The 11,958-nt window shown below is 38.7% G+C and overlaps 3 protein-coding genes across 4 annotated transcripts; 2 read left to right on the forward strand and 1 right to left on the reverse strand.

The window, feature by feature from the left end:
* Positions 1-4: 4 nt before the first annotated feature.
* Positions 5-2,481, reverse strand: LOC133726333 (pentatricopeptide repeat-containing protein At3g29230). Of its 2 annotated transcripts, XR_009854765.1 has the most exons (2): positions 387-2,481; positions 5-136 (listed from the first exon to the last, which is right to left on the reverse strand). XR_009854765.1 is itself a non-coding variant. In XM_062153858.1 (1 exon), exon 1 carries the CDS (start codon positions 2,289-2,291, stop codon positions 474-476), a length of 1,818 nt encoding a protein of 605 aa, XP_062009842.1. In that variant the 5' UTR covers positions 2,292-2,480; the 3' UTR covers positions 216-473. The 2 variants fall into 2 exon arrangements, 1 of the variants encoding a protein (XP_062009842.1); XM_062153858.1 differs by lacking the exon at positions 5-136 and having other exon boundaries at positions 216-2,480.
* A 1,002-nt stretch (positions 2,482-3,483) lies between these two features.
* LOC133726335 (chorismate mutase 1, chloroplastic) lies at positions 3,484-6,874 on the forward strand. Its single transcript, XM_062153861.1, has 6 exons — positions 3,484-3,834; positions 4,648-4,873; positions 4,957-5,043; positions 5,730-5,873; positions 6,080-6,172; positions 6,299-6,874. Exons 1-6 carry the CDS (start codon positions 3,662-3,664, stop codon positions 6,539-6,541), a joined length of 966 nt encoding a protein of 321 aa, XP_062009845.1. The 5' UTR covers positions 3,484-3,661; the 3' UTR covers positions 6,542-6,874.
* Positions 6,875-10,218: 3,344 nt separating this feature from the next.
* Positions 10,219-11,737, forward strand: LOC133745869 (early nodulin-like protein 17). Its single transcript, XM_062174033.1, has 2 exons — positions 10,219-10,479; positions 11,138-11,737. Exons 1-2 carry the CDS (start codon positions 10,287-10,289, stop codon positions 11,479-11,481), a joined length of 537 nt encoding a protein of 178 aa, XP_062030017.1. The 5' UTR covers positions 10,219-10,286; the 3' UTR covers positions 11,482-11,737.
* Positions 11,738-11,958: the final 221 nt, after the last annotated feature.

Here is an 11,958-nt window from a genome sequence, read left to right on the forward strand (position 1 = left end):
ATCCAAAGTATGGGCCAGTGGATATGACTTTACACATAGCACAAAAGGACTAAGACCTTGTCCTTGTTTGTGGGTGATGACGTGTGATACTCATACCCAATTATTTGTTCCGCTCTTGTTTCCCATACCCTGGATTCTGAAACATAAACTAGTGAGTAGTAAATGACCTTACTTTCAGGAACACAGTTGAATTATTGAGCAATTCTAGTAAAAAGTTCTAGTAAAACAATGATTTCATTAACAAATTTAGGCGGGGATACAACAAAATCAGCCACAATGATCAGTAAGACAGTAACAAAATGATCATGCTAATTGATGATAGTTACATGAGCAAGAATCAGACAATCCCCTTCTATATATCAACAGGTATACACAAATATTCTTACACTATATTGGTGAGAGGTTTCTCTCTGGAATCTTTTCCACCAATGTAAGAGGCTTGCAGAAGTCTTTCTGGCCAGGTTTGAGTGCACCTATTCTAATGGTAATACACTAATACTCGTTGAGGATGTGTCCGCTTGCTTCAGGTCCTCACCTAGTCTGTTAATCATCCCATATATGTCATTCGATTTGGGATGAACTCTATCGAATACTGTAAATTCATGTACCTCATCATCCACCTCGATGGAACTAGCCCCTGAAGTTTTCTGAACTCCTATGCTCCTCATTTGTAGCCTCATATTGGCCATGTTTTCCCAATCACCAGCTGCAGCATACATATTTGAGACGATGGAAAAATTTCCTGGATCTGATGGCTCTAACTTAACAAGCTGATCCAGTGCCTCCTCTGCTAGTTCAAGGTCATTATGCATCCGGCACGCCCCTAAAAGGGTACCCCATATAACAGCATTCGGTTCCATTGGCATGCTATGCACAAGCCTAAAAGCTTCCCTAAGACGCCCTCCTCGACCCAAAAGGTCAATCATGCAACCGTAATGCTCAATTTCAGGTACAATCCCATACTCCTTTTCCATAGTATGGAATGCATGAAGCCCCTCCTCCACAAAGCCTGAATGTGTGCAGGCACATAAGACACCGATAAAGGTGACCTTATCCGGCCTAAACCCAGCTTTCTCCATTCTAGAGAACAGCTGAAGTGCTTTCTCACCGTGTCCATGCATGGCTAACCCTTGGAGCATTGAATTCCAAGACACCAAATCTTTCTTTGCGATCCCATCAAACACTCTATACGCTTCCTCCAAGCCACCACACTTTGCATACATATCAAGCAACGCATTCAAAACCGGAGTACTACACTTGAATCTATTCCTCTCAATAGATTCATGAACTTTCTTCCCCAATGCAACCAAACCAGACTCCGCGCAAGCAGCCAATATACTAATAACAGCCCCATCATCCAGCTTCAATCCATCTCTCTCCATCTGATCATACAACATAATCGCCTCCTTAGCAAGCCCCTTCTGAGCATACCCAGATATAATAATGGTCCACGGAACCAAATTCTTAAAAGGCATCCTATCAAACATCATCCTCGCCATCCCCATATCCCCAACTTTACTATAACCCGAAACTAAAGTCGACCAAGACACCACATTCCTCTGCGGCATCCTCTCAAACAACTCAAACGCTTCATCCATCTTCCCCGCCTTCGCATACCCATCCAGTATCGAATTCCAGCTCACCGCATCTCTCTCAGGCATATCATCGAACAAGTTGCGTGCATCTCTCAGCTCCCCAGCTTTCGCCAACCCCCCAATCATAGAGTTCCAAGAAACAATATCTCTCTCACCCATCACCCTAAACAACTTCTTCGCCTCACTAACACCAAACAATCCGCACTTCGAGTAAGTATCAATCAGCGAATTCGGCACGAAAATATCGCCACAGAACCCGAATTTCTCAACCTGGGCATGAATCATCTGCACCACAGGCAGCCAATTCCTGCCGGAACACGCCTTTAGAAGAAAAGGGAAGGTGAAATTATCAGGGTAAACCCCATTCACCTGCATATCGAAGAAGGCCGCGAAAGCCTGGGAGCTCTGGGAGTTGTGAATGTGAGCTCTTATGAGAGTGTTGTACAAGTGAACATTGGGGTGGTGGACTTGGTTGAAGACGTTGACGGCGAGGGCCATCTGGCGGCAGAGAGAGAAGGCGGCGATGAGCTTGGGGGCGGTGTGGAGGTCTTGGTGGAGATGGGATTTGAGGATTTGGGCGTGGAGTTGCTTGACGTGGCTGAGGTTTGTGCAGCGGTGGAGGTCGGAGAGGTGTTGGTCGAGGAGTCGTCGGCGGGAGACCCAAGTTGGGGAGCGGACAGGGAGGCACATTTGCATGGCGGGAAAGAGAGGTGGTGGTCGGATTTGGGTTAACGGTGGAGAAGAGACATGGTACACTGGCGCACGCTTAGGATTTGATTTTGGTGCGGGGACTGAGAGTCTTGAGACACAGACCACGCAAAAGAATTGGGCCGGTGCTTAGAGAGAGTAGCGGGCCGCAAGAACCAATTTTTTGGGCTTTGTATTGGGCTCCGTACACAACTCTAACGGGTATTGAGTTCCGCTTGTGTTTAGCGCGTTCAGGCTCGGATATAAGCAAGTCCAGTTTGAGCCTTGCTACAAGGCTAAACTCACAAAGTTCGTGAATGACTCGTGTTCATTCACGAATCGAGTTTAATAATGAACTTTTCGTTTAACTTGTGAATAATCTCTAAACTACGTACAAATTGAATCAGTTTTTTTTTTTTTTTTTTTTTGCATTAGTCAAACAATTGACCGAGCTTATGATTGTAAAATATACAAAGTCATAGCCAAAAACAATCCAAATCAGGTTGAGAGCCGTCGAAGCTTTCTTTTAGATTACTTTTTCATTTTCTATTCCTAACAGCTCCTCTCGCATAGAAGCGGAACCAGATGAACCGAAGGGAGGAGCAATTTCATGAATTTAAAGAAAAGAATGAACATTCACCACCAAACATCAGTCAAGCTTTCGGCCTAACAAAACTTACACTGCTATTTTTCACTTAAGCCCAGAACATGTGTCAAAGCGGTTTACTATAAAAATGATATGGAATTCAAAAATAAGTGTAACTAATTAAAATATTAGGTCTTTCCTTAACATTATAAAACTAATACAAATATACAAACTAGACTAACAATTACCTTCTAGCCTTCTACATTCTTTAGATATGAACATGAACTTTTGATTGGTCCTATAATAAGAGTTTCACAAAGAAAGTGGAGATCTAATGGTCATTTAGGAACATCTTATGACACTAAACACCAACAAAATTCCTTGCGAGCATATTTGTCCTCACTATCAAATTCTTGGTACAATATTCGATATTTTCACATGAAGGAATAGCATGTGTCATTGAGTTGGACAGTTGGTAGCAACAAGCAAGCAGCAGCCATTGGCCCTATACATGCAATCCACCTAAGCGACCAGGGGCAAAGCACAGATTCAAACTGAAGGCCTTGTGTCCCACATCGAGCCACAAATACAACCCAGACAAAGACACTAATGGAATAGGTCATCTTACGCGCTTGCTCATGTTTCAATCTACCCACCAAGTTGAACCCAAAAAGCCACCTACCCCTCCTCACCCACCACCAAAATCCCAACTCCTTAATCGCTTTTCGTTTTGCTATTAAAAGCTTCAATCTTTGGACCTAAAGCTTCAATCTTTTCTCTCTGTGTGTAATCAATGGAGGCTAAACTGTTTAGGGCCTCCTCCTCTTCTGCGATTCTTGCTGCTCCTCGAGCTTCACGATTCAATTACGCGGTGGCCCTGAGGAAAAGTAACAGCTTCCCATGCGTCAGCTCAGGCTTAGCTAAGAAAGGAAATCTGTCAGTTCAGGCCACCGCAACTTCAACGGGGTACAAATACAGCAACCCTTTTCTCTAAACTTGTTAAATTTTGTTTCTTTGCCTTTTGTCGATCTGTGGATTGCTCTGTTTTCAAGATATCTCTGTATATTTTCTGCAAATTTTGGCCCTACCCCAAACCCAAATCAACTGCATTGAACGAGTCTTAGTTATTTAAGAACATCTGAGCTAAGTAATTTTATAGTACATTCCCAAATCACTGCATTTGGGTCCCTAAAAAGCAAAGGAAAAGTAGTCTTTCAAGTCCAGGAGCTCAGTGATAAGTCACAATACTGTGAAGTGTGAACTGCTGTTCTTGGGTGAATACTTAGCTTCCCTTTCAAATTTTTTTTTTCTATTGCATTTACCCAATTAATGATCTTTTTTCTTTTTGGGGTCTGAACTCAAGTACTTAGTTGTGTGTAATTGCTTTTTCAAATTATTACCAAGTTGTTGTGATTTTTGTCTTGCATTGATATAGTATATGTATATGCTGCTAGGCACTCGAGTCTATGGTTGATCAAACAAATTTGCATATCATTGGTTGTTGGATAGATTTGGAGCTGCTGTTCTTGTGGAATGACTGCTTAGCTTCTCTTTTGCTTTGTTATTTTATAATATTTTTACTCAAGTACTTAGATCAGAGCATTACCTAGTTGTTGTGAATTTGGCATGTCTTGCATAGAAATATACTCTTCTAGGTACTCAAATCCATAGTTCATCGCCGTACCAATATGAATGTTTTTGATTGCTGGATAAATGGGGAAGAGCTTGCTTTCAATCTGCTTAGGCCAGATTCTAATATTAGTCTGCCAATATATGTAGATCGTTGGCCTCAAGGAATAGGGTGGATGAAACTGATAATTTGACTCTAGAAGGTATAAGACACTCTTTGATTCGTCAGGAGGATAGCATCATATTTAGCCTTCTAGAGAGATCTCAGTATTGTCATAATGGGTCTACATATGACCCCAATGCTTTCCCTATGGATGGGTTCCAGGGCTCATTGGTAGAATACATTCTTCAAGAAACAGAAAAACTTCATGCTCTGGTATGTAAACCCTATTCTGAGCGGTATGAATAACTGAACACCGGTTATTGCTGGCTTTGTTATGAACATTTCGTTGCCATCAGGTTGGTAGATACAGCAGTCCCGATGAGCATCCTTTCTTTCCAGATCAACTGCCTGCTCCGGTTTTGCCGCCTCTGCAATACCCTCAGGTATATATATGGAGACATTATGAACTTTTAACAGTTACTATGCAGCCAACTGCCAACCTATGGAAAACACCTTATAGTACTTTCAAATAGCTCACTTGATTGTGGCTTATTCTGATTAAAAATATTGTGGTCAACATGGTTTGAAATTCAGGAAACTTAGTCATTTCATGGTATAAAATGCTCAATGTTCCTGTTATTACTTTGAAAATGATGTTATATAACATTCTTAGATCAATTTAACATGGTAGTCATCATATCTGTTTGCAAAACTAAATTCAAACACTTTCAAAGTTTATTCATGATCTATGGCCCAATTTAAAAATCTTATCAGTGATGCGAAGCATGACATGGTAGTCATCTTATCTGTTTGCAAAACTAAATTCAAACACTTTCGAAGTTTATCCATGATCTATGGCCCAAATCAAAAATCTTATCAGTGATGTGAAGCAGTTCTTTTTGGGCAAAGAGTGATGCGAAACAGTTAAAGAAGCGATTTTTCCAGAAGCATCATTTAACAGAAAACTCAGCAGCATGATAGCTTGTCAATTTTTATGTTCGTACTCTCTGTGTGCATGTCTTCTCTTTGTATGAGCATTGTTGTGTGGCAACAGCAATTTGTGTTCTTATTGTATTTTGGGTGGTAACCAATTCCGTTTTGAGCTCACGTATGTATTGCTTGCAAACAGGTACTACATCCCATTGCCAATTCAATTAATATAAATAGCAAAGTCTGGGAGATGTACTTCAGAGATATTCTTCCAAGACTGGTTAAGGAAGGAGATGATGGTAATAATGGATCAACTGCCGTTTGTGACACAATGTGCTTGCAGGTATGCATTTTAATTATATATTACAGCATATTTCTAGTTCAATTTGGAAGACCATTCAATTTTTACTCGTCACAGTCACCACTTAATCTGTCCCGCTCTATGTAACAAGTCCACTTGTGCATAGAAGTAGACTGTAATTAGTTTAGGAGAGTACTTTTTTTTTCCTTCCTAAAATGCTAACTACTGACCTTCTCCCATGATGGCAGACTCTTTCAAAGAGAATCCATTATGGTAAATTTGTAGCAGAGTGTAAGTTCCGCACCTCCCCACAGCAGTATGAAGCTGCCATTAAAGAACAGGTACATGTTGTTGAACACATCTTCTGGGCTTCTGTCACAGTATCTTGATTCATAGTAAGTTTTGGATATTTCTTGCGCTTGCTGAGACGGCTCTCTTTCTTGTGGTGGTGCTGTTTAATATTTCAGAATAGGGACAAGCTGTTGGCTCTGTTGACGTATCCAACTGTTGAAGAGGCAATCATAAAGAGGGTGGAAATGAAAGCCAAAACTTATGGGCAAGAGGTTACAGTGTACAAAGTGAAAGAGGAACAACCCGGCTTGCAGGTTTATAAGATTAGACCAACCCTGGTTGCAGATTTGTATGGGGAATGGATCATGCCATTGACAAAGCAAGTTCAAGTTGAATACTTATTAAGAAGGTTGGATTGAGGGAGCTATTCTCCAATACCTATTTGATTGAAGTATAGAAATTTGTGGTTTTCTTAGACATATCCCATCTTTATGACTTGCTATCTGTAATTTGCTAATTCATGCGGATGCTAAGAGGGGATTACAGGCATGTTATTATTGTGCGATTATAATATGCACAGTCCTATTCGATCTATATATGTAAGTTTAAATAAGCGTCATAGCCATAACCGTTAATGGATTGACTTCCATTTTCCGTGATTGGTTGCTGCCCTTGCTTTGTCCACAAACTTTAAAGAATTGATTGAAAAATAGCCATGAGCCAGTAGGCTGTGCATTTTCTTTTTTCTCTTATAGATGATGGAATACTATTTTTGGAGCAAGAAAATGGCAAAAAATCTTAAACGGTTAACGGAGTACTAGCAGAAAGATCTCTCTTTTTTATTGGTCGATTAGCAGAAAGATCTTAGACCAACAAACCAAACTACAGAATATACCAGTTTTGTATATTTTATCGTCAGACATTGAATAAGAAATTGCTTCATCTATGATGAACTTTGAGGCATGCATTTCTGATCACCCCTCCAAAACTAGACTACAGGAAGTGGAAGAGATATGGTTCCGCTGAATGTGACTAGGCACTACTATTTCGTGTGACAATGGCTTCTGCTATGCGAGTACGAAGCTCACTCTACGAGTCATAGTTGAAAGAAAGCCAGCTTCTCCAAAAGTTGAACAAGATCAGCAATGAACATTCATCGTGAAGGTCATCGACTTGCTTGCGGACGTATATATGTTAGCAGCTACTTTGCAAAGTAGTTGTCAGCTTTTGCTTCAAAATTGTTGCTTGGTCACCCAAACATTAAACTTGAGTTGAGAAAAGTTCAGACCTTCCTCAAATTGGGGGAATGTTTTAAAGATAATTGGGAGGACAGATAAAAATCTTTTCACCATTTGGGAATCAGGATTTAGGGGAAGTTTAGGGGATCTTCCTCCTTGAAAAAGGGTTACTTTTCTATTGCTCTCCTCCTAATTAGTCTTTGTTTAAAGAAGGCTCAACGTCATGCAGCAATTTGTTACTTTCAGGATAAACATCATGTTACATTGGTCGAATATATAATTATGAAATTAACCATCTTATATGTGCTAATATGTCATCATGATAATGCCACAAGAACAATCATTTATCATTGTGACACTTCACAAAGTCGGACATGGAAAGACACTGTGATCTGGCCTTTATCTCCCTTCCCACCATAACCCTTTTAAATTTGGGAACTTTAGGTAGGAACCCAGACAAATCAAACCCCAGTTGCACTTTATTATCATATCCAAAATAAAAGATAAAGGCTATATATCCATTTATTATTAGTCATTGGTGCAATGAACTATTTCTTTCTTCTTCTTCTTTTTTCGCTAAGAGCATGAACTGTTTCATCAATCATCACTTCATGTGAACTTCTCTGTACGTAATATAACATTTCAGTCAACCATGGTGCAAAAGCCTCTAAGCTTAGAAATGACAAGAAAAAGGAAAGGGATTAACTCAATCTAACATTCAAAACTCTCCTTCTTTATCACACCATTGGATTATATATTTCAATGTTAACTTGTTGTATTGGACAAATATATTTTGATTAGAAACTTTCTGGAAAATCTATGAGCTTTATGGTAATATGTCATTATGAAAAGCCCAATTAAAATAATTGTTACACATGAAAGGCAGTAGGTGATTGTGCCATTGTGGCCCAGCTATATCTAAATTTAAGGGAAACATAAAACCATTTTTAGCAATTTATTATCAAAACCCCATAAGAAAAAGACTAGAGCTTTCCTTACCCATTAAACTAGACTATTAGAGTGCATTATTTCATGCAATGCTTACTCTCACATTTCTGAAATCTCGCAGAAATTTGATTACAGATTGGTGCATGACATATTTAAATGAAAAAGCCACATTTAATGATAAGAAAACTAGTGTGGCCAAAATTAAGGTATGGTTTACTATGGTAAAAGATCTCAAATTTTGAATCTCTCTTCTTTAAAATAAAAAATAAATTTCTATCAACCATAATTAGGGCTGTCAATTCCGACACGACCCGATAACACGACTCGAAACCCGCACGATTAAAAAGCGGGTTGGCGGTGGGTCAACCCGCCATGACCCATTTAATAAATGGGTCAGTCACGGGTCAACCCGCCAACACGAAGTGAACCCGTATAACCCAATTATGTTGTACTTCTTCTTGAAATTTTGGATGTTGGGAGTATTTGATCATAGGATTAAACAATTTTCAAATTGTTTCTTTATAATTATTGGATTTAATTATTTATGAATTATATATAATCATTTATATTCTTCGTCTTGTAGAGTTTTTAGTGAATTTAATCAATTTATATATTTTTTTTAGTTAAATGGATCGTATTGTTAACCTTTAAATGAGTCATTTTGTCTAACACTACACGACCTATTTATTAAATGGGTTAAGCGGGTTGGAAAAGGGTAACCCGTTTAATAAATAGGAAGGGTTTGAGTTTAAATTTTTGACACGATTATTAAATGGGTTGGGTTTGGGTTTGTCTGTTGCGACACGACAAATACCTTGACCCAACACGACCCATTGACAGCCTTAACCATAATGAAGTTCAAATTTATTTATTCAAAAAAAAAAATAAAGTTCAAATTTTGAATCTCTCTTCTTTGAAATAAAAAACAAAACCCTTTCAAAAAAATAAAAAAACAAAACAATGTCTTTATCACCAAATCAAGAGAAATCTAGAAATCAATTTATTCCAAAATTATTTGACAATATCAGGAGACAATATATTTTCACATATGTTGTAAGGCTTATTCAATGAAAGGATTACATTTTCAAACTTGCCTCCTTACATGGAGTCACAAACTCACACAGCAGCTCATGCTTGCAAACATTTTGGATACAAACCGAATTATGCACTGGCGCGCACACGTCACACTTGCAGGGACAAGGTTCGATGATAGCATAGTGCCACTCATACCTTTATAAATTTTTATTTCTTCTTAAATGGGAAATGATGTATGGCTTTAATATTCTCACATGCTCCTTCACAAAAACCAAATATGAAGCTTAAAGTAGGTTACGTGAAGCATGTAACTTTACCCTTAATGAAATATTTTACTTACAGCTGGAAAATTGTATGGGTTGAAGTTTGTCCATCAATCGTGCTAGTTGGAGCAATGCATGATTCTAGAACACGTTGTCGTAATCCATATTATTTTAGGTCAAGGCATTATGCATGTAGTTGGAATTTACAGCAATGAAGAAAGGATATATAATAGTCATAAAATATAAGATTGATTGAAGTTAATGGAGTTTACCAAGGTGATTGAAGTTAATGGAGTTGATCAAGGTAGTAGTCGTAAAATTTAAGATGGTATAAATCTACCCTAAATTGTTGGCTTCAACAGAAATATATATATATATATATATATATATATATATATATATATTTTTATTGTGGTTACAAAGAAGAAAGAATTTTGTATTCAATGTTAAATTTGATAGGTTCAAAACAAGTATAATAAAACTTTGATTAATTGTATATAGTAATCCAGATTAGCTACCATCAAGGATTCGAGATACGTAGCCTATGGCCTGTAGATCTGGACAGCGAGTCACATTCATTTCTTTATAATAAGGGCCCATTATAAACTAACTTCTCTGACAAAACACAAGTCTAAACCAGAGACAGAGTGTTCTAGACTCAGTGAGAAACACAGAGAACAATGGAGGGGGTGAGAAGGGGGTTTGGTTCTGGTTCAGCTGTGGCGGCTGTGGTGCTTTTGGCCTTGGTTTTGGTAATGGTTCCAGAAGCCTCAGCTGCTCGTATTACTGTGGGAGGTAACAAGGGCTGGTCTCCCAATTTTAACTACACAATTTGGGCGCAAGACAAGCACTTCTACAATGGAGATTGGCTCTGTAAGCTCTCACTCTCTTAAATTTGTCTGTCTTTCAGATCTAACTTGTTGTTCTATAGCTGAAAGTTTCAATCTTTCGTTCAATTTCTGCTTCAATTTAAGTCTGAGTAAGTCGGATCTGAAAATGGCCTAGTGGGTTGTGCTTCAATGTGCTTATATGTGGGTTTTGTTCTGAGAGAAATGATTTTGCTTTAGTTTGCCTCAAAGATGGTCACTTTGCTCAAATTTGTTACAGACTGGATCAGATTACTTGGGTGGTTTCTGAACCTTGTTTCTTGATTTGTAGAGCTTTCATTTTGCATACTGAGAAAAATGTAGGAAAAGGAACAATATTTTTCTCAAATCCATAGATTCCATTCTAAATGAGGTTCCTTTTTTTTAAGTTCTGTATTAGTATTTCATGATATGCTTGCTGATTCAGATCTGCAACTGGTGCTATTTTTGCTCTTGGTTTTGCTGTGAAGAAATTCAATGCCTTATTACCTGTCCTACTATATAGCAGTTACTTTCTTATATTACATTACTGTGTGTGAAAAACTCAATCTTGGAAAGTTGGAATCTTGGCATTTTTTTTTTTTTGGGGTCTGAGCTGATTTCTTTAGACTTGATATCTAAGATGAATTGGGCACTAATTCAAATGCCATATTTGTTTTCCCCAGTTTTTGTGTATGATAGGAACCAGCAGAATATCCTAGAGGTGAACAAGACAAACTATGAGACATGCAATTCAGATCATCCACTTCACAATTGGACCACAGGAGCTGGAAGAGATGTGGTTCCACTAAATGTGACCAGGCACTACTATTTCGTAAGTGGCAATGGCTTCTGCTTCAGTGGCATGAAGATGGCTGTTCAGGTTGAAAAACTACCTCCACCTCCCAAGGCTGCTCCGGTGGCGAGCAAGGGCAGCACTCCATTAGCGCCTGTCTTTAGATCCCAATTTGTGTTGCCAGCCATTTTTGCTATTGGTGCAGTTTGGGATGCATTTCTTAGGTTCTGCTAGCAATACACTGAGCTAATATTGATGGGTGGGGATATCAAAAATGAGTAATCAGCGAGGGTATCCAAATCACATTTTAGACAATTTCTTCTAGTTAAGCTATTGATTTGTCCACATTAATCCTTGTACTTTAGGTTTTCGTGTTGGTTTTTTGGGTTTGTGATTTGTTGGTGTTGTTTTAATCTCATGTTGGTGGAGTGGTTGATCTGAAATTAATGGACAATGCTTGGATTAAGGTACTAAATGATGCTGTAGGTAATTTCAATTGTTATTATGTTAGATGCGTATAGTTTTCTCTACTTATATGTTGGACTCGGAATAACCACCACAGGTGGTTGAGTTGGTAAGAGCCTCCAGGTGTGGAACCCCCATATCTGGGTTCGAATTCCGCCGATGCTTATTGGAGTTAAAACTCAATATATTCTTGGTGGCCAGGGGGGAGGAAGCGTTTTGACAAGATTCTCCGAGCACGAATTAGTC

This window comes from Rosa rugosa, chromosome 1 (genome assembly GCF_958449725.1).
Source record: "Rosa rugosa chromosome 1, drRosRugo1.1, whole genome shotgun sequence".
In the NCBI taxonomy this organism is placed as follows: domain Eukaryota; kingdom Viridiplantae; phylum Streptophyta; class Magnoliopsida; order Rosales; family Rosaceae; genus Rosa; species Rosa rugosa.

Bases quoted from the DNA above. Each gene is read 5' to 3' on its own strand.
- LOC133726333 (XM_062153858.1), bottom strand. From the start codon at position 2,291: ATGCAAATGTGCCTCCCTGTCCGCTCCCCAACTTGGGTCTCCCGCCGA.
- LOC133726335 (XM_062153861.1), top strand. From the start codon at position 3,662: ATGGAGGCTAAACTGTTTAGGGCCTCCTCCTCTTCTGCGATTCTTGCT. The intron at 3,835-4,647 runs GTACAAATACAG...CAATATATGTAG, and splicing joins GCCACCGCAACTTCAACGGG to ATCGTTGGCCTCAAGGAATA. The intron at 5,044-5,729 runs GTATATATATGG...GCTTGCAAACAG, and splicing joins CGCCTCTGCAATACCCTCAG to GTACTACATCCCATTGCCAA.
- LOC133745869 (XM_062174033.1), top strand. From the start codon at position 10,287: ATGGAGGGGGTGAGAAGGGGGTTTGGTTCTGGTTCAGCTGTGGCGGCT. The intron at 10,480-11,137 runs GTAAGCTCTCAC...TGTTTTCCCCAG, and splicing joins CTACAATGGAGATTGGCTCT to TTTTTGTGTATGATAGGAAC.